Below are 21,982 nucleotides of genomic sequence, written 5' to 3'. Positions count from 1 at the left end.
GTTATAGAGATTATTTCGTGTGTTGCAATAAAAACTTATAAAACTTATATAATGAAATATCATATTTCTTGTATGTTATTGGCTGGTATTCATGGTTTGTTCTTACTTTTAAGACCATCTTAAGTAATTACAATTGGTTTATGACATCTTAAGATTGTACTTAAGACAGTTTTAAATATAAGAATTCAACTCTCTAAATATCGGCCATTGAGCATATTACAAATGTATTATATTTTATTGGTTGTGATATATATATGTGTGTGTGTGTGCGTGCGTGCGTGTGCGTGTGTGTGTGTGTGTGTGTGTGTGTGTGTGTGTGTGTGTGTGTGTGTGCGCGCGCGTGTGTGTGTATGTGTATGTATATATATATATATATATATATATATATATGTAATTTTTTAAATTAAATAAATAATTATTATATATATATATGTGTTTCCTTATTTTATACATGTTGATAAGATTTGTAAGGAATTTAGAGAAAATAGGCGCCAAAACAGAAAAGTTATGAACATTAGGGCCGTAGCTATACTGGTCCACTGACTCACTGTGGTCTATGATAGAAGTATTGGCTCCTGGGGGTCGATTGTGTGTCTTGAAACGAGGTAAAAATTACAAAAGTGTAAACAAATTCACTAGAATATTCATAATTTAATTGATCAATACCTAGTAATCATTGCTCACTTTTGTAATTTTCATCTTATTCCAAAATATACAATTGAGCTCCTGCACACTGGACGCGGAAATGCTTGCCGCGCGACAAAATGAGACGCGGTAATCAATGAACACATTAGGAGCTGTAAGCTTATTGGCTATCGCATCACATTTTGCTGCACGGCAAGTGTTTTCGCGTCCAATGTGCTGGAGGTCGATTCTGTATCTTCAAATAAGATGAAAATTACAAAAATGAGCAAAATTTACTAGATGTTGACCAATGAAATTATTAGTATTCTAGTAAATTCGCTCACTTTTGTAATTTTCACCTCGTTTCAAGATACAGAATCGATTCCCTTGTTTGAAGATACAGAATCGACTCTCAGAAGCTATACGGCTCGGTAGTAGAATGGAAGTCTATCAATAAATCAATATATTTTTTTCTCGTGATATCAATTATTTTTTACAGATCGAAGTAACTATGTATTGCTTCGAAAAATGAGAGTATGGCTGGATTTTTTGAAGGCTGCAGACATTGCTTAAGATTTGATTGCACCAATCTTACGTTACTTTAAGCGCGAGACACTTTCTCTTTTTAAAACCGAGAGAGAGAGAGAGAGAGAGAGAGAGACAAAGAGGAAGAATCATCGGTGGTTCGTATAATTTCCACCTGGCGGTGCCACGTGTATATACAAAAAGCAATTTCAAAGATCATACATCTCATATCTTTGCACATTCTGTGCATGATGTAACGCGAACATAACCAAAAAGAAAAAAAAATTTTACGAACAATATTTATTATTTATAGAGAAATGTAAAGATACGCATACGTCGTTTAAACTGCATCAAGTTAATTCGATGGCTCGTGCTTTGAGATGGGAAATCACGCTACATGTCAAGTAATCACAAAATTATTGGCCTATTTACAGAGCCCGTGATTCCATTACTAAATATAGGATTTATTTTTAGGTTGGAGCTAGTTGTAGTTTGAATCGGGAATCTATTCCAAAATCAGATTTCTAGGAGGTTCGTAATCTATACCAGCATAAATACTGACTATTTCTATACGGCATTCGTTGTCCTTAATTATTACATCTTATTAGAAAAGTTTTTACAAAAGTTTAAGCAAATTTTCACATCAGCTGTCAATTTTCTAAAACACCAGAATTTCATGAAACGATAGTGTTTTTTAATTTTTCTAGCCATGTGTAAAGGCTAACAATTTCATCATATTTGTCAAATAGTTAAATTTCATTTGTTATGTTATAATTTTAGGAATAAAAATGGCGAATGATATAATAATAAGAGGCAAAGATAGATTACATGAGATTAGTATGAAATTGGAACAGAGTCATTTGGTGTATCTGCAAACGGATGATAGTCCTTTAAAACTACTACAACGACATAAATTGGAAGGTAGTGTATATTTAATAATTGGAAGGTAGTGTAAATTTTTTTAAATTTATATATATATATATATAAATTTAAAAAAAGTTGACATTAGTAATGACTTAAGAATATATAATACATGAATTTCAGGCTTTATAAAGGAATATCTTTGTCTAGTACCCAATGAGAATAAATATGTGTTTCAAGAAACAGCAGATATTTTACACAGATCAGCAGCAACAGTAACAGATTTCAGTGGGTATAGAGCAGCAACTGCTTGGAGTGCAATTTCCTTGTACGCGGCTAATCTATTGGCTCAGCCTTGGCGAAGAGAATATAGGATAGTGAGGGTAACTAACTGAAATGTATCTTGTCATTAATCTGTATTTTGCTACATAGTTTAACATATACATATTTTTTAATTGTTTCAGACATACAGCGGCTATTATAAACATGAGGTAGAGGCAAATTTAATAGGTGCTGAGTTAATGTTTGAGCAGATGGGCTATAAGCACACTGGTTTGGGTATACTAACTTTGGAAGGGCCAATTGATCCTGATAAGGTTTCAAACGTCAGTAGGGATGCTATTGTAGCTTTTGTAGAATGTCAGGTAATAGAAAAAAAATAGTTAATGTAATTGGTCAAATAAAAATAATGCAATTATTCAACATGCAAAAGTTGTAATTGCACATGTTAAAACAGATGATAAAGTTGCTTTTAAATTGTAGATTTTAAAGCAGATATGGGAAAGTGTGTCACAGAAATACACCATTTCTTGGCTGGAGGTATTGGAATTTCGTGAGAATCACGTTGGTACACCAGAGCAGGCCATTCGAGCGTTAAACTATCGTTTCCTCGAGAAAGTGCATCAAAACCGCACAAAGGTCGATAACTATAAGGATTATTATCAGCAACAAATGGGTATAGACGTCGTGCCATTGCATCTGCCTTATCATCACATTGTGCATGCTAATTACAACGCAACAATGCCATCAACCTGTCAAACAGATTATCGACACATCGAAGATACAACAAACATGGCAGTGCCGACTAATTATCGATATTATCAACCAATCGATCATGGTTTCATCAATTGTTGCACTAGCTATGGTTGCTTGCCCTCTCACGGTAACAAGTTTTATGGTAATAATATGCAACAGAATCCATATTGCACCACGTTACCAGCATATGCAGCTCGAGTACCAACAGGGAGACTGATAGAACTTGATGTACCGGTGTCTGTGGCAAATTATGAAAAAACACATACTCTCCGTAAACCTATGTCCCACCGGATATCAGACCTGGATGAGATAGATTTTTATAAACGGCAATCGAGCAACGGGGATCATTATGAACACGGTAAAACTGATAGAAAAACTGCTAGCAGATCGAATTCCAGTGCTGGAAAAGACGGTTATGATACGTGGGATTTTGTGTACAGAAATCTTGAGAGCTTAGGTTACTACAAAGATCTCGATGATCGAGACGATGTGTTACAGCATAAGAAGGAGCTGGATTCTATTCGTGTCAAGCACAAGACGCTTAGGCAAACGGAGAACGAAGACAAGTATAGCGCGCATAAATCGGAAAAGAAAAGAAGCAGCAGTAGGATTGAAGCGAATGAGATCGATTCGTCCGAAACAAACGGCAAAAATCATCAGGATATTTTACCCTTCAAGAAGAAATCCTCGTCCTTTGATTTGTCAGATTCGAACAGATATAATATCGATGCAAATAATAAAGATAAAAAGCACAACAGTCAAACTTTACCAATTCCACGCACACACAAATCTTCGGATCAGATAGCGAAGAAGATTGCAGATTCCTTTAAAAATCTCGACATCGCGCAAATGAGTAAACAGAAAAAGGAAGAGGCAGAGGATGAAAAGAGATGGAATTGTGCCACGTGCACATATCTAAATATGCCCGATCGAGACATCTGTGAAATGTGCGCCAAATCGAGATGCAAAGGAAACGAGGACAAGCCGCTCGCCAGCGGCGGCAAGGAATGTCCAAAATGCACGCTGGTAAACGAGAAAAACGTTTCTATCTGTGATGCTTGTCATACCAGTCTGAAGGATTCTCCGACCTATATATAAATAGACTGAAACGCCTGAAACTTCGCGAAAGAAGGGATTCTCGCACATTTGCCACAATTTGCAGTTTGCGCAAAGGTATTATATTGTATGTAAAATATAAAATTATTGATCGAACGAATTATACGTACAACATAAATCCTTTTTCAACGACCTAAAATGAGACGTGAATACAGAAAACTTAGATACATAATTTGCATTAACTGTTAATAACATAATTTTGATCTTCAGAGAAGGTACAAAGATATTTATTTAAAATTGTCTCGAATAAGGAAAATCTTATAACGATTTTCTTTCTATTAGTATTATTATGTTATGAGGCCTATTGAGGAGAGAGATAAGTATTGAGTAAGTTCAGAGTCATAACTATTAGAATTATTGTAACATTTGACAGTTTGTCATTAAAAAATTAAATTTAATCAGATATTAGGCCAAAGCTTATAAAATTAATGTTATCAGGATTAATTAAAGAATACGCGAGACACACTGAGATGTTACTGTTTAAAAAGTATTTAATATTATATGTTTGTCTTCATATATGTATATATATATATATTTCCTGTATAATTATGGTCTAAATTAGAATTTTTTATCAAATTTTGTTCCCTGCATATAGATTGATTTAATATAGTTTCTAAAAGAGAATATTGCAATAAGATAAACAAATTAATTATTGTTACTACACTGAATAAATTTTATATAGCCACTCTACACGATTGACAAAATTATTTATTAAAAAATAACGATTAATAGAAAGAGAGAATTTCTTTGGTTTGCAAATGATAGTCTATGCAATGTTATAAACTGAAAGTTTTTTAACAAGTTCTACAAAAGAAAATTAGACATTTGCCGTAAAGATACAAGAATGTTAAAGCTTTATCAGAATGTACTATATATAAATTACTAATAACTTATTGTATTATTGGTTGCAGATTATTGTTATACATAACTATTGTAATAATACATATTGTGCTATATAATTGGAAAAAAAACATTGTAAACATATATAAGGATTTTTTTTTATATCATTGAATGCATTCTGTTAGTTTGATGAAAAGTCTTACGACAGTATCCATATTAATGTGTATTGAAATCATATAAAAGTAGTTATTTTATTTATTTAAAAGTAGTAATCACATAAATACTTATTTATTCATACATTCCTTATTCATCAAACCATTAAAACTCGAAATGCGATCTGCTTATTAAATACTGTTTGTTAACAGATTTCTGCAATATTTGTTTCGTTTTATTTAACATTGTTTTAGATTGTTGTAGTGTATATAATTTTGTACGTACGTTAGATAAGTAAAATATTATGTTTTTATAAGCTTGTCGATATTACACAAAACGACATGTAACCAATTAGCTTACAATTAGTGTAAAGTATTTTGAGAATGAAGAAAAAACTTTTGCTCAATAGAAAAAGATGTATAACAATGCTTGAGCTAACGTACTTTAATTTAACTATATCCAGCTTTTGTATTAATTATTAGTATAGTGTAGATGAGAGGTTTTTTATATATTGACTGTACTGGCTTAGCCTAATTTAAAACGAGAATAAGAGAATAAATGATTCTCTCTGGTTAAAGCTTCTTACATAGGCAAAACATTGAGATATTGATAATTAATAAAATAAGATAATTGGCACTTGAAAAATGAAAATTTAGTACAATAATAATCCTCGTGCTTTTCTTAAATAAGAAGAGTATATGTTTGTATTTCAGATATATGCTCTATCTCGTGTGCACGCGCGTGATATAGCACAAATAATTTTTAAAACTATTTGTAAAAGGCTGATATCAACCATAGTAGAAATAATATTTTTTCATCAATAAAATACGTGAAAGTATGATAAATAAAATAAACAAATGAAAAGCATGCATGAACGGTTATATCTTAACAATCCTGTAGAGTTTATGTAAATTAAATAATGATCCGTTGTATACAAATAATGTAATATGCATATTATATATTTCTGTAAAATTTTTATTAGATACATTATCAGAAAAATCACTTTTATATAAAAACCAGATAATTATTTTTAATAGAATGCATGTATATTTAAATTATTCACACAAATAAACATATATACCTGGGAAGTTTATATTATTTAATTTTACAAAGGAATAATATGAGACTACAACGTGAAAATATTAATTATTACCTGTCTTCATAGCTTTCTCTAAGCATTTGGAAGCGGCTTGATGAAGTTTTTTATCCATTTTATCTGTAATATAAAATAAAAGAATTTAATTCTGTTGCAATATATTAGGTGTTGGAATTAATTCGTAGCGTTTTTTAATGAAAGAATGTTATTTATTTCACATGAGCATTAAAAAATACATTAATGAAAGTACTTCCCATCACTTGTAAAACGCTACGAATTAATTCCAACACCTAATATTAATTATAAATAATGGAAATTGTTAATTATTTTTTATTGTTACTTACAAATTTTATGTTTTCCTTTCATAGGAAATTGTATCGGTAACATGTAAGAATTCTCACATATGAAGACATAAGGACTCTCACTTTCTCCTTCTGGATATAATTTTCTATATTCTTGTTGAGATAGAACGTCAGTTATTGTTACACAACCTAACAAGCAGCTCGTAGGATAATTTTCAGGGAATTCAATTTTGTCTAGAATCATCAAGATAAATGTAATAAAGGATAAAATAAGTATTTCAAGATACATATATTTATTTTTTCTGACCATTTTTTAATACGCGGTAGGATTGCTTTATGTTAGATATGTCTTCAGCAGAAGGTACTTTAGCAGCTGATGCTATCCACAATCTTCCTCTATGTGAAGAATACCAATTTCTACCCTCATGACTAGTAATATTAAGATCATTATTATTAATGTCATTTTGATTTTATGAATTATTTTTTAATATATCACTTACGTTTTTATTCCTGCCACTAGCAAAGATGCATAAGGCTGATGCATGCTCAAACACAGACCTTGATCAAACATTTCTAGATATTCTTTATCTTGTATTCTGCCTTCTCTATTCCATGTGTGATTTTTAATTCGTGTGCTTGTCCTGAATATTCCCATCTCAATAAACTTAACATAATAACAATATATAAAAATGTATAATATAATTGTTTAGGCTTAATAATAGAAATAAATTTTTGTATAATTCATTATCAACTAAATTGTAAAAAATTTACAATCTTACTGTTGGACGATCAAATTCTATCGTTGGACAAATATTTGTATTTTCAAAGTCGTCATATGATATTGTTTCGTCAAGTTCTTCTGATTGCAAATTAATGGATTGATCTTCATCAACTATCACTCTTCCCATAAAATCTATAGCAATTTTTCTATCTAAACGCGATGCATGTTTGCGTGCTAATTCTTCTTCTTCTTGCTTCTGTAATTTCTTACGCTCATCATGGGATAGCCAAATACTATTTGACTGATAATAGTCGGATTCATCATCAATTACTTTGGTACGACGGGCACTATAAATTATTTTTATGACAATTAATATATAGAAAATTTTTAGAAATATAAAAAATATATACCTATTCCGATCAAATTCGAGAAGTTTGTCTCTTTGTTTAAGAGAATCTTCAAGATTCTTATATGGTTTTTGATCCATCAATTTATTATACAAGTTATCACCCTGTTTAGTATTGCTTCCAAGTAATACTTGTTCATTTGGAGAACAAACAAGTTCTCCACAACAAAAACATGGTCCTGAGCCTTCTTGTACACAGACTATTCTTCCACAATTAAGACAGTTGTTAATCAATGCATGTCTGTTTGCTTCGCAATCACATTTATGCCTTCCTGAAAAAAAAAAATTATTTACACGAAACATTGCTATACACATACACACATATATATACATACAAATTTATTAATAAATACCTTTCAAGAGAATATTTCCATGAGACAATAAATTAACAAATTTAGTCTTTTTCTTTTCCACTTTTTCAGATTTTGGCTCTGGTTTTACAGCTTCTTGCACCTGCAAAAATAATGCACAAAATATTTAAACAGTTGTTCAATTTACTTATTATGTAATCCCCTGGAAAAACAGATTACAAACATATATACTTGGTTATTTTTTTTCCCCTTTGCTTTTCCTTTTTTCTTATCATTTTGTTTTTTGGGTATATTATCGCCGTCATTTATCTTTTTGTATCCAGTTTGATTATTATAAGAGGCTGAAAAAAAACAATGTATATAAAAAAATATAATAATTTAACAATGATCTGGCAATTTTCTAGAACATATCTATATAATATTAGTTATTACTCACCACGTCTCTTTTTCAATTCTGTTACAAATTGCCTGTGAGTTGAATTTTCATTATTCAATAAGGTTGAAAAGTACTCATCTAAGTCTCTTTCATTTTCTATCTGCAGAATAAACCTAAAAAATTGATAACAATAATTAATATTATGCAAATATATAGATTTTCATTATCCATCAAACTTACTGGGTCAAATCATCTGAGACTGGAAAATCCAATAATTCCGACAACTTCTCTTGCATCCATTTCTCCATGATTCTTAAATGATGACAAATGAATGATAATTTTGAATAATTTTCAATACAATATATAACAATAAATATAATGAAAAACTACTATACAGATGTGATTCGATGTGATCTTTCAATCATCATTCGATAAAAAACATGTTTGCATTAGATAGTGTAGCATATACCGTATCTATCAGTGGCGTTGTTATCGTTATTACGTTGTGCACTGCATTACCATCAATAAATGTTTTGTTAATAATACAGAAACGTATATTATTCATTATTGATAATGCAGTAGCTTAATTATAAGTTTTGCGAAATTAACTAAAGGTGTCAGATAATTTGGATCAATCATATGCATTTGTTCCATATGTGCACTTGTCTAACCTCTTTAAGATAGAATTAACTCTTTAAGATAGAACTTAAACTTGAATATATTCAATTATTTTTCAAATATTTACAGTGATGGGTAAGCAGAAACCGCACCGGCGAAAACTTCACAAAGAAAATCCCACTGGATTACAATCCGTTCAGGAGTTCGATAAGGAATTGAATGAGGAACTTGGGGAAGGAGACAGGGAAAAGATTTTGCAGAACGTTTACAATGATGTGAGCAGCGAGTTTTATCGATGCGTATCAATTATACGTTATTTTATAAAATTAAGTTAATGAAATTGATAAGAATTAACAAGATATATCAAAAAAGTTTGTCTCTTCTTAATATTTTTTTCTCTATCTAGATACAGTCGTATAATCTTGAAGAAAAATTATCTGCTCTACAAATATTAACCTCAATGTCTTGTGACTCTTCTATGGTGAAGCATATAGCTAAAGATGGAATTGCAAAAATAATTGGTCCATTGTTATTAGATCACAACGCCGCTATACGAATGAATACTGCACATGCCTTACGGGAAATTGCTGAAAATGGTAGAGAGGAAGTGTGCAATGATCTAATCAAAGATGATATTATAACTCCTCTTGCTGTATTACTGAGACAGGTATAAAACATTTATATTGTTTCATACATATTATATAATATCTATTATATATATTATAATATAATATTATATATAAGAGATAAAGTACTTTTTTATCTCTTAGCTTCCTAGAGAGATGATCACTTTCAATTCTCATCGCATTGTCTAATAGATAACAGATCATTTTGACACACAAAATAAGAAACATTCGTCCTTATTCTATATACACAATCCGGAGGAACACATTGTTGTCAATTACAACTTTTGTATAACTTTCATTTTATTTTGGAACGAGATTTATAGTTTATACTGCGTCCGAGAGCGAATTTTGATTATGAAAATTTTCCATATATGCAGGATGCGGGACTTGAACTCGCGATCTGTTAGTTACGAATCCGTAACTCTCGTTACGTAATTTCCGTCGCTCTCGCACGAAGCCACACGACATCCTATATAATATCTATATATAATATATATTATATTTCTTAGTACATAAAGTGAATTGAAATTGATTATAACAATTTATAATAATATTTAAAAGTTAAATAAATTTTCTATCTATAGTACTATTCAGATTGGAAACCAGAAGAAGTTAGAGACAAAAAAATGACTTTTGTTCAAGCAGTTAGTTTATTACGGATATTATGCGCAAATAATGAGAATGCAATTAAGCGTATTAATGACGAAGATTTGGTATCACTTTTGATGAAGTTTTTAAATATTGACGTTTATGGACCAGAGATTGTCACGATCGTTACACAATCCCTGATTTGCCTGTCTGATGAGAATGACGCTGCCATTAATAAAATTAAACGGAGCGAGTCACTTTTGTTTAGTCTATTGGATTTAAAAGCAGACGATAAGATCGCTTCCAAAATATTGTTCCTGAAAACTTGTGTAGCTGATGTATTAATCAATATCAGTAATTATACTGATAACAATCAGATACATGTTTTTCGTAAAGTGTTGTCGGTACTATCTGATGTACTTGCAATTGATCATGGACAAATTTTGTCTTGCTTAACGTCTATCCTACCACATGAAAGCAATGCTTCTTCGAACGACAAAAGAAAAAAGGTACAAGAAAACAGAGAGATATTGGAAATGCAAGAACAAGCTTTACAGATTTTAGCAAATTTATGTTTTGAATGTGAGGATAATGAAATCGATTCTGATACTGATGATTTTGAAACAATGGAGCTTGAGTCTGAATGTTTGGATGATGATTCTATGAATGAAGATTTGAAAATAACGTCAACACTTCCAGTGGAGCTAGTTGAAGTCATAAATACTTGTAACTTAATTGATAAAATTTGGGATAAGACTAAATTTGTGGTAGACAAAAATAACCAGGAAATATTAGATCAAACTGAGGAAGGAAAAGCTACATTGAAGCAATTTTACAACATTCAATGCACAGCTTATTTATGTTTAAATAATTTATTACCCAATATAGAGGTTGATGTTTTTGGAGGAGTTGATAATTTATTTAGGTAAATTATTCTCAAATTCTTTGAATAATAATAAGTTTTTTTTTCTATTATAATTTGATTAGTTTTTATTAATTTTGGATATTCTGTATTCAGAAAATGGATAGATATTTCAACAGAGTTTAAGCAGATCATCAAGAAGGATGTTAAACTTGTAGAAGCAAGTACTGCTGCCATGAGAGCTATTCTTCAACGTTTAGTTCAAGAACAAGCGAATGTCGTCGAATTAAATCAGTTAACTTGTAACGACATTCAGCTGATGTTAAATGACTTACAACAATGTGTCAGTATAAATGTTTGCATCAATATGATAAGAATGTTCTGCAATTTAGTACAGATCATGTTGAGTAAAAATAATTCAAAAGGTTCGAAGAATTACGAAGCGATAAAGGTAACTATTTTTGTGTTTCTTTAGATTTTCAATCCAAGTATATCAATTATTTATTTCTGACAGCTTGTTTCCACGTTCTTATTGGACATCTCTAAAACTGAAACTAGAGTATGGGTTATAGCAGAATCTATAGATGCATTAATGGATATATATGCAGAAGATGAGACTGACCATTTAGCAGCAGATATCAAATTAGTCCCGAGATTGCTATCCATAATGCCACATTTCAAAAGCAAGGTACATATTATTTTACAAATATTATTTCTTATTTATTATATCAAATATCTAATATATTGATTTTTTTATATAATTATTTTACAGATGCATCAGCAGAAAAAACATTTACAAGATGGCACGGTAGTAGTATCGACTGTAAACGCAAATCTAATGAGATTTATAAAATATAAACAGAAGCGAATAGGAATTAAAAATAAACGTTGTTAAACGTCATTTTTATTCGATTTCTTCGAATTACAGAAATACGAACGAAAATATTTTTACAATAAATAACTTGTGACATATTTTTGAAAAGCAAGAAATGTACTTTTGCTCTTGTCACTTCCTATTTTCTGCGTACTTTTACAAATTTTAGATTTAAAGTAGAATTATATATTTTTATCACAAGATAGTTCTATGATAATTTATGCTTTATTTTATATTAATAAATAATGAAAGTAATAATTAAGTATTACAGTAAAATATCAGAAATAATATATAAATGAGATAATGCATAATTATCACTGTAATTATGTAATGTAATAGAAATGCTAGATTCTCTCTGCAGTAAATATTTTTGCAGAAAAGTATATTCGATGCCTTAGTATGATATCATTGCACTCTAATAAAAAAACGAAGATACATAGAATGTACTTACAGTCTTTGAATAATAGTTCATATAAAATACAATAGATTTTCGAAATTCTTAAACACAATCATGCTTTCAATAGAAATCACGGAAATAACAAAATTTCATTAGGAAGATATGGACTAAAAGTATGGTCTAAAGATATGGATGAAACTTAAAAATTTTAGAAGGATTTTCCTCTCTTATCATCATCTTTTAAGCTTTTACTTTCATCTTTTGATCTAGATTCAGTTGTGTCTCTTAGACTAAGCGCACTGTGTCTTCTGGGTTTCGGTATGGGATTTACTTCATCCAAGAGCTCGGGTTTATGCCTGATCGGTTCGGAGATGTGTAGTTCGATTACCTTTACTGGATCACGAGACGCTGCGATTGGTATTGGTGTATCCGTTAATCTGACTACATGTATGTCCTTTTGCTCGCGTGGTAATTTCTTAAATTCCAACTTAATTGGACCAGATGGTCCGTCTACCATATTTTCGAAAAAGTGCCGACGATTTGCTTCGATAGATAATCTAGTACTCGTTATCGAATCATCGTAACATGTATCGTCGGTATCTTCTTGTTCTTTAGATGCGTTTTTATTTTCTAATGCTTTAATCTGCTTTTCAATCTTTTCAATTTCCTCTTTTACGGAAAAACTGTCGCTTCGTGATAACGTGCTAGATGAATCTTTTTTTCTCAGACAAACTTCATCAGATTTTTGTTCGATATCCTTGATAATTTCGATCTTTTCCTGAGATGTTCTCCTATATTCTACATCTACGGAATCTTTTTCGATGGGCAATGATATTTCGTCAGCAATGATATTTATGGCCTCCTTATTTGATTTTTCAGTTATTCTCGTTTCAGATTCAGTTTTCTCTGATCTTTCATTAGAGTTAGGCACTACTTTTTCCTTTGAAGAATCCTTCCTTTCTTTTTTCTCATACTCGTAATCTTTAGAAATATCACATGTTTCATTTTTTCTATCATTATTCTTCAAAGTGTCGTCAGTTAAGTTCTCCGTAATTTTCGGATGTAATTCGGTTTGCTCTTCTTTTTTCCGCGGCGATGTCTCGATCAATTCTTCATAATTTTTTATTTCATCGTTATTTTTTGTGATCCTGGCGATATCGATCGGCTCGGTTATTCGGAGTTCAAGTTTACTCGTTTCTGATTCGGATTCTGTTTTATTAGCTTCCGCTGTAGATTGATAATCTTCCTGCAAAAACATAATTATGACATAAGTATTGTATTTATTACGCTCATTTATTAAATACCATCGATGTCATCCACATAATTATACCAGAGGGGTATCCAAATGTTCCTTCTGTTTTGGCGGTTGCGGTGCTCTCCGTTTTTTGCGACCGTACCCACTTGTCGTACTGGTAACGGATATACAGCTGTTGATGGACAAATTCGATTTTCTCACAGCGTCCTGATTGAATCTCTTGAAAACGTAATCCTCGGGCATATTTTCGTTCTCATCTCTCAGGCTAATGTTAGCGGATCGATTGGTCGAATCTTCCTCAGCATCCAATGTGGTTGCATTCAATCTTTGTGATGATCTATTGCCAAATCTTCGCCTGGGAAAAAAATTGTGAGTATTGTAAAAGCAAAATTTTTTATCTCGAGTAAAAATAGGTATTTGTTTTTGTATTTAACGTTTTATGACAAGAAATTATTTTACATATTATCGAAAAGGATTTTATTTTATCGTTTAATATTTATCGCAACTAAAGTTTCGAAATATTGCTACTGTCAGAATATCTATAAAAAGTAAAATATATATAGAGAATCTTACATTGGTGGAATCGGGATTTCTTCCGATTTATCGTGACAATTAACACTACCATTATGTTTGGATTGCTTATTTTCGAAATCCAAAGATGGTATCTTGTCCGTCGGTCTTGGACTCACCTGTCCAAATCTGGAAAAAAAATATTGAAAAAATTTAATTTTGTTCATAAAAGAAATATTTCTTCGGACATCTTTTAAATTTAGATATCATAGAATTATTCCATTATTCTATTCTAATAGATCAACAGAGTTTCAAATATAGCTACAGTCTTTAATTGGCAAAGTTTACCTTCTGGCTGGTGGTTTCGGAGTGAGATCGACGCTCATGATAGAAGTTGTAGTATTTTGAGGATTTACATCGTAGATCCTAGCAGGATCCCCGTTTACTGTTAAATTCGAGCTATATCTCGAGGTATTATCGTCGAAAGTATATTTCCTTCTCCTTGTCAAAGTTCCTAAAGCTTCATCAAATTCTTGTTGATCTTTAGATAATCGCGAAGGTACTGTCGATTTGCTGTCATAAGACTCTCTTTTGTACGTAGTCGAAACTACAATATGTGATAAGTTGCATTTTATTTTACAAGTTTATTATCAATTATAGTTATATTAAACTACATGGAATATATTAGGTGTTGGAATTAATTCGTAGCGTTTTACAAGTGATGGGAAGTACTTTCATTAATGTATTTTTTAATGCTCATGTGAAATAAATAACATTCTTTCATTAAAAACGCTACGAATTAATTCCAACACCTAATATAATTGTGAAATAAATTAAATCCCTTAAAAACGTACATTTAAAACAGTTTGAAAAATAAATTCCGCATTTATTATTAAAGTCATACACTTTCTAACGCATTAATTAATTTAAATATTTTTTTATCTCATAATTTAAATCAGCGTTTTGTAAGTTTAACTCAAATAGGCAAACCTGTTGTAATCGTCGATCTCTTTTCCGATTCTGAAGTTTCTTTGCGTTTTCCGAACAATCCATTCCTAAACACAAGAATCGATATTGAATTGATTGTCATATTAACTATATTATCACTTTATTAAATTATAACAGAAAAAAAGAAAAATGGATGATATTTAAATTGCATACATTAAGATTACGTTACATGCTAAAATTATAATTACTTAATAAAATTAAAATAATATATTTATTTATTTAGAATAATATATTTATTTATTTAGAAACACTCTGATTTTGAAGTAAGCGATAATAATAATCATGTTGCGCGTTTTGCGTCTTAACGGATCTATGCGACATTTACGCACACGCGAAGATGATGAGATTGCGCGGTTTATCATTTGACATACTTGAGACATATGTTAGAAAATTTAACGTGCTATGTCACCAACGTTCTGTAAATTTTCGCCGATTGCGTCGATTAAGGATCCAAATCGGAATTGAACTACGGCATTACTTTGCAAATTTAAAAATAATCATGAAAATGTTCAAGGAATGTCCAATGTATGTCCAGTGATACTTGTTTCACAAACATATTCTTTTTATATCTATCGCTATAGATACGCTCGATTTGAATGTCGAGCCTTTAGCGAAAAATAAAACATTCATATAAACATTATAAACTTATCGCGCAAAAACTAAAAAAAAAAAAAAAGAAAGACGAATCTCTTAAAACGCCACGTATGTGATGAATGACAATGCCTTCCTATCCACATATGCAGTTAAAAACATCGATTATGTTCATGATGTTCATTCCACTTAATATCACTTCCACTTTGTCGACGATCACGGCAGATAATTTGAAGCACACTTATATTCGTTATTGTACGTACTTGCAGTGCGTGTTAATTCAACTTTCGATTCAATAACGATGTTCGCAGCGCAAATTCTTTGGTTTCTTCGCGCAGCTCTGATTAGTTTGGTTATTATTCTGATTGCTAATCAGACTGGAACTTAATTTAATTTTGATGAAAGTATTTTTTTAATCACGTAAATAATGCGAAAGTGCGAGAAATGATTTGCTGAAAAAATGTACCATAACTCTTTTATTGTAGTACTGTGTATTATATTTCATAATATCGAGATGCTGTTATTTATTCATAATATAAAGTGTTATGTTTCTTTGTATTTTCTTTGTAAAAATTATTAATAAAAATTTCACGCTATCACTGTATATATTTTATTAGCACTTCACAAAGAAATTGTACGACTAAGAATATTTATTTGAAAATATACTCACCAAGTCGATTTGATCGAGAAGCTGTTTGATCTTTTCTTTCGGCTTTTGCCAAACGTCCAGAATTTGTGCTTGGAATCTTTCGATGATTTACCCTCGTGATGCACTTGTGACTGAGAATTTGTCGTGTCATCGTTGAACGGATTCAGATGTTCCGGATAATCATAGATCGATACGCTAGGTCGTCTGGGCCTCGACGACGACATGGTTCATCCGTCAAATTTCGATCGTCAAGAAAGATATTAAGCGAAATGTCTAGAAACGTTTCACATACAGGTCATCGATTTCTTGTCATAGCTACTGCCGCAATCCTGCAAGCTAATTTCATGAAAATAATCTATTAAGAATTTGCATAAAAATCTTCATATACTTATATATCGGCGTGTGAAAAAAATTTAAGAGACAAATTGTGTATAATTATCCAAATATTTAAAACAAAACATACAGTAAAATTATAATGAAAATCAATTATATAAATGTAATTAAGATAATAGTAATAATAATATTTCCCCGCTCAAATCATGCGAGAACGATGAAGTTTGTCAAAACGTTCGCGAAACTAATTACTACGTTGATGAGTTATCGTCATCAATTTGATCAGTGCTAGGCGATGGATGAGAGGAAAGCGATTTGGAGCGATATAATTGCTGGATATGCGTGCGTGTATTCATCGTTTATGACAATTGCTCGGTTCAAATTGAATGACCCGACCTAATAGAACCGATAAACGGTCAATACTACCGCTGAGTTGACGATGGATTAATTTGTTAACCCAATGACAATAAAAAGCTGTAAACACTTTCGCGTCACGCTAACCCGGTTAATAAGACATCTTCTAAGACGTCTGTTGGATTATAATGTGCCGTATCTTCTAACGTCTGCTGGATTACAATGCGCAACTATATGCATGTCGTTTGCATAATGTCGCTGTGTGCAAAGTGCGTCTCTCGTTTTTTCGATTGCGTATAGCGCGATAGATTAATTTAATTTTTTCCCTCGCGTCTTCAATCAAAAATACAACTTTTCTTTTTATTTTAATATACGGATACATACACGATTATAATATTTGAAAATTATGTATCATATTTCAATTCGTCAAGATTTTATTAATAATTTGCTTGAGCATTTGAAGACTTTTTAAAGTCTTCAAATAAAAAGGTTGACATCTCGAAGATCTTCTTGATATTCTTGGTAGGGTTTATGACGCGAGAAACGCCGCGAATACACGCATACATCGGACTAAAATGCATCGCATGAATCGGTACGTACAAATAGTGTCTAACAAATGCAATTAGCTCAATTAGTTCACCGCGCTCGCGCTCCGTTTTGTTCAATTCGTGCACTGCATCGCGATTCGAAATTGTTCGATTGTGTGTCAGTTTCGAATATGATTCGTATACATTCTATTTTGCGACGAGTGATGAGCAACGCATGACAAAATGCAAAACATGGTTGAAGGTTTTATGCTAATACTTCGTCACACACGATCACATTCACAAATATAAAAATCTTCGTATTATTATAATTATATATAAATGTAAGATGCAGAAATACAGTAAGTGAACAAATATATTTTGCAAGATAAAGAAAAACAAAATAAACAAAATTAACCGAACGTATTTTTTTTTTCCCAATCAAATAATTAATAGTTACCACCATCTTTTTCTGTGTAAAAAGCTTAATGTTGACGAACGATAAATCACGTTGTAGAAAGTACTCTATTAAATATACTTGTCTAAATAAATACGAATCTTGTGATTGTTTTGGAATATATTAATAAGTGAACTTTTTATTATAAGACGTGTAATTATTCAATAGTGATTAGAATCGTCTCGTATGATCGTCTGGCGCGAGTCAGCTATACAAGGTGTCCCAGACCTTTCACCTTTGAATTCTCTTTAACTAATTTGGAATTTGGAATTGGCGTTCACCTAGCAACAATATCAAGGAAGATGATCGTACATGAGCCGTACATTATAAAATTAAATATCTCGAGATATGTACGATGACCTTCTTTAATATTATTAATTAACATTGATTTGATATTAATTAATATTAATTTGATATTAATTAATCTGCACATTTTGCTAATTTGTCTGTAAATAAAAACTATTTAAATTTAATAGAAAATAGAATTTTCATTATTTACGACTTAAAAATCATTAATTGATCTTTCAATCCTAAATTATGAAATCAACTTGAAACTTGTCAGAAGATGGAATAAGGAGACGGGGATATCTCTATACATTGTAGGAAGATTATTATTATGGACGTCGCAATCGATTAATCGCCGATTATGATGTAACTATATGATGCACGAGTTTCGCAATTCATCATAGCACGTGAGCGTTGAAAAAAGATCTCCTTGTATATCGAGTTAACACGCGTCGTTTTCCCGTTGCTTATATACTGGCCGTTCTACAATACAACATAGTACATATCTGTCAGAAACGACTGGAGCATGTCGCTAACATAAAGCACATAATAAGAAGGTACTAAATAGTTGGAAGCTAGCTCCTTTCGCAAAAAAAAAATTATATGCGACATTTTTCTTTGTACGTTATTTGCCAAATACGTTTATTTCCGATAAATTGTATTCCAATTATAATTTATCTGTACAGTACATTTTGGAGCTTCAGGAAGTGAAGCAACGAGTAAAATTATTTCAAAGATCCACCACTCAGCAAATTTGATTGTGCAAAGAGGATTTAATCTAATCTCTCACTGTTGACAAGAAGCATTTTGTTAATACAAGCAAATGCTCTCGCACGTGGTTTAATCAGAGCATACGATGACGAGGAATCGATCCCTGATTCGATAAAATTGCGAAAAGAAAGTATCTACCTGTCGGACACCTCGAAACTGGATAGCTAAAATAAATAGATAACAAAATCCTGGTATCCGCTGTATATTGGCAGATAATACGCGAGATAATTTTTTATGCTCTAATAAGTTTATATTAAGTTAGCAGCAAATTGTTGTTTAGATTGTAATAACGAAATGGAATTGATGATTACGATCGACGTTCCGTTTAATTACCAGCTGTGTATAATTGATACGCGATGTCTAAGTTAAATTTGGCCGATGACTCATCGTGCTGTGCAACTGAACTCGCATGGACGACAATGCAACTTATCTCTTTTTCATCGGTTCACTAGAATCGTCGTCGACGTGTTGGGATTAAAAGACACGTATAGAGACTCGGTGATAAATAAATATCCGTAATGAATTTATTTCTTTTGAGTGTGCGTGTTTTACTGAGCCTTTTTCTGAATTTCTTCGACTTTTAGAAGTTAGCTTTAATATATAATTCTTATAATATATATAAAATGTGTGTGCGTGTGTGTGTGAAATATATATGTATAATATAAAAAATATGTATACCTGTAATATATTCGAATGAAGTAATATTACATATCGTTGCTCGCAAGAATAATTTGAGAAGAATTTTATTTCTATACATGGAAAAGAGATGCAAAACGATTAAATTCGACATGAATGAACGTGAGTGTGCAATGTGCATCATGCAGTCATCGGTGCAAGGTCCAAATGACTAAGGAAAGTCGAAAGGATTGAGAAAACTTGGAAAGTTTTTATTAAAAGTGAGAAAAGTGATAATCACGCCTTGAGTGAAAACGTAGCGATTTTCTGGCTCCGATTCAGAAGCGCGGCCGTTCTATTTCACTAAAGATATTTTTAGATCTTGGGAAATTTAACGGGGAATTATGTCATAAACCCCACGATCGCTCTTTTCTCAAGAACATTACAGTTATCATATGTGTTTCCCGAGAAATTTTTCTTTTGTTACAATAGATAAACTAATCGCAGTAGAATCGCTTAGAAAAGCTACGTTCTGTATCTCTATTTATTACAACTCGCGAAACGGGTTTGAAAAGTTGATGATAAAGGTAAAGACACAATCGGAATACTTTCTCGAGGAAAAATCGATTTACCTATAGTAAAAGTTACCTATAGTTTCCACGAAACTGTTGTACTGCGAAATCGTATTTCTCCTATTGTTTATATCTAAAGACGTAGATTGATAATATTATCTCTAAACGTCAATAAGACACTCAACGATTTTATTTTTCTCTAAAGTTTTCTATCTATAAGTTGCATAATAAAATAAATGCAGATAGAGAAGCAATTATTAATATTTCTTCATCGCTGATGCATATAACGCTGACATGAATGTGCATTTCGTGCTAAAAGCTATCATTAAGACATTTACATCGATTTCGCCACAAACTTCTAAAAAGCCGTAAAACTTGTTATCACATCGTTGCAATTTTTAATCAAAGTTAGCGTATAACTACCGATTCTTAAACCCCAGAGAGAAGCTTCAATAACGCGCGAGCCGTCCGAAAATAGAATCTCATTGTAACTCGCAATTTCAATGCAGGTCGTCGCAATCGGGAAAGTATTCCGAAATATCGGTCTTGATGGATTCCATCGCGTGAGCAGATATACGTAGAGTATAAGTCATTAATAATTTTATTACGAACAAGACGGGCCAAGGCTTCGCGGTGCATTATTTCATGGGGATTCAAAAGAAATAAAACTAACGAAACGCGTAAACTAATTCACTTGAAAATTTGTCGAGTTTGTCGTATTATCTCATTGGCAATTTTTAGGTATGACGATAACATAGTGACTTGCAACGATTATTGTACGTTGTCGCACTTCTATCGCCAATTCGCGCGAACCACTTTATCATGTTATCACAAACGTGAATTTATGCTAATATTAAGCCCACAGTCGTGGATATATATATTCGATTCTCGTGTCTCCAATAAGGCAACTCCAAATATCATCGGTATTTTATCCATTCTAAAAGCTCATTAGAATTTATTATACTTGGACCTGTATAAATGCGCGCAACATTTTGCAGGGCTGCAACCATCTGTAAAACGCAACGATTCATATCGTGTCAAAAAGCGCGCGGCGTCAGGCAAAACGATAGAAATTTGCATTTCGATATACGCGCTACTTGCGCATTATCTATAATAAAAGATTCGATCTGTCTAAGTCATCGTTACTTACGTAAGTGTGCGTGATCGTACGACTGCTCGAGTTCTCGCAAGACGCGATTTAACAAAGCGTGAAAGCACTTTCACGTAACTCCTCAATCACGATTGAAAGACACACGGGGTCGTAAATCAAAGTTCAACAATGTGCGAAACTGTGAATGGACGAATAATAGTTCCCTCCTATTAATACGAGCCACGCCGGCCAACTGTAAGTGAGTGCGGCTTATACTGAACGACTATCTGCGGCTGATGTGGGCAATATTTCGCAGCTGCGCGATCGCGACGACGTTCGGGAGTCTTCGAGCATTTTCGTATACACGTGAATTTCGCGCCGTGCTCAATGCTGAGATCAGATTGGCCGATCGTATACTCAGCGCGGAAAATTTGAACGAAAAATTTTAAGCGCCAACTGTCTTTAGATTCTTACCCCTGAGAGTAATTAAGATTAAATATTTGCGTTAATTTTATATCAACTAGCGTTTTGTCATGCTATCTTTGTTACTTCTTATGTAATTTTTATCAATAAATGTAAATGTAATATAATAAATAAGTTTTTTTTCTAAATTGTCAATTAGTAAAAAAACTTTATA

The 21,982-nt window shown here is 31.8% G+C and overlaps 4 protein-coding genes across 7 annotated transcripts; 2 read left to right on the top strand and 2 right to left on the bottom strand.

Annotated features, from left to right (window-relative positions):
• The first annotated feature begins 1,380 nt into the window (after positions 1-1,380).
• On the top strand, positions 1,381-6,242 carry tamo (PUB and ZnF_RBZ domain-containing protein tamozhennic). Its single transcript, XM_011061610.2, has 6 exons — positions 1,381-1,553; positions 1,624-1,680; positions 1,930-2,070; positions 2,194-2,393; positions 2,475-2,654; positions 2,773-6,242. The coding sequence occupies exons 3-6, from the start codon at positions 1,938-1,940 to the stop codon at positions 4,141-4,143; spliced, it is 1,884 nt and encodes a 627-aa protein (XP_011059912.1). The 5' UTR covers positions 1,381-1,553; positions 1,624-1,680; positions 1,930-1,937; the 3' UTR covers positions 4,144-6,242.
• LOC105149298 (activating signal cointegrator 1) lies at positions 6,109-9,131 on the bottom strand. Of its 2 annotated transcripts, none has more exons than XM_087412562.1 (11): positions 9,112-9,131; positions 8,607-8,678; positions 8,427-8,539; positions 8,222-8,331; positions 8,033-8,132; positions 7,684-7,951; positions 7,332-7,620; positions 7,053-7,216; positions 6,860-6,981; positions 6,595-6,786; positions 6,109-6,370 (listed from the first exon to the last, which is right to left on the bottom strand). In XM_087412562.1, exons 2-11 carry the CDS (start codon positions 8,672-8,674, stop codon positions 6,297-6,299), a joined length of 1,500 nt encoding a protein of 499 aa, XP_087268688.1. In that variant the 5' UTR covers positions 8,675-8,678; positions 9,112-9,131; the 3' UTR covers positions 6,109-6,296. The 2 variants fall into 2 exon arrangements, with proteins under 2 accessions (XP_087268688.1, XP_011059911.1); XM_011061609.2 differs by lacking the exon at positions 9,112-9,131 and adding an exon at positions 8,762-8,882.
• LOC105149300 (HEAT repeat-containing protein 3) lies at positions 9,044-12,050 on the top strand. The gene is made up of 6 exons (XM_011061611.2): positions 9,044-9,259; positions 9,391-9,651; positions 10,195-11,123; positions 11,217-11,511; positions 11,575-11,748; positions 11,833-12,050. Exons 1-6 carry the CDS (start codon positions 9,116-9,118, stop codon positions 11,953-11,955), a joined length of 1,926 nt encoding a protein of 641 aa, XP_011059913.1. The 5' UTR covers positions 9,044-9,115; the 3' UTR covers positions 11,956-12,050.
• LOC105149301 (hypothetical protein) lies at positions 11,930-21,630 on the bottom strand. Of its 3 annotated transcripts, XM_087412561.1 has the most exons (9): positions 21,406-21,630; positions 21,226-21,265; positions 19,747-19,817; positions 16,366-16,680; positions 15,087-15,151; positions 14,445-14,703; positions 14,160-14,285; positions 13,662-13,941; positions 11,930-13,577 (listed from the first exon to the last, which is right to left on the bottom strand). In XM_087412561.1, exons 4-9 carry the CDS (start codon positions 16,566-16,568, stop codon positions 12,540-12,542), a joined length of 1,971 nt encoding a protein of 656 aa, XP_087268687.1. In that variant the 5' UTR covers positions 16,569-16,680; positions 19,747-19,817; positions 21,226-21,265; positions 21,406-21,630; the 3' UTR covers positions 11,930-12,539. The 3 variants fall into 3 exon arrangements, with proteins under 3 accessions (XP_087268687.1, XP_011059915.1, XP_011059914.1); XM_011061613.2 differs by lacking the exon at positions 19,747-19,817; XM_011061612.2 differs by lacking the exons at positions 19,747-19,817; positions 21,226-21,265.
• Positions 21,631-21,982: the final 352 nt, after the last annotated feature.

The sequence above is a fragment of the Acromyrmex echinatior genome, chromosome 13, assembly GCF_024713525.1.
Source record: "Acromyrmex echinatior isolate Ae372 chromosome 13, ASM2471352v2, whole genome shotgun sequence".
Lineage (NCBI taxonomy): Eukaryota > Metazoa > Arthropoda > Insecta > Hymenoptera > Formicidae > Acromyrmex > Acromyrmex echinatior.
The sequence above is the reverse complement of the archived record's forward strand: the minus strand, read 5'-3'. Positions and strand labels throughout refer to the sequence as shown.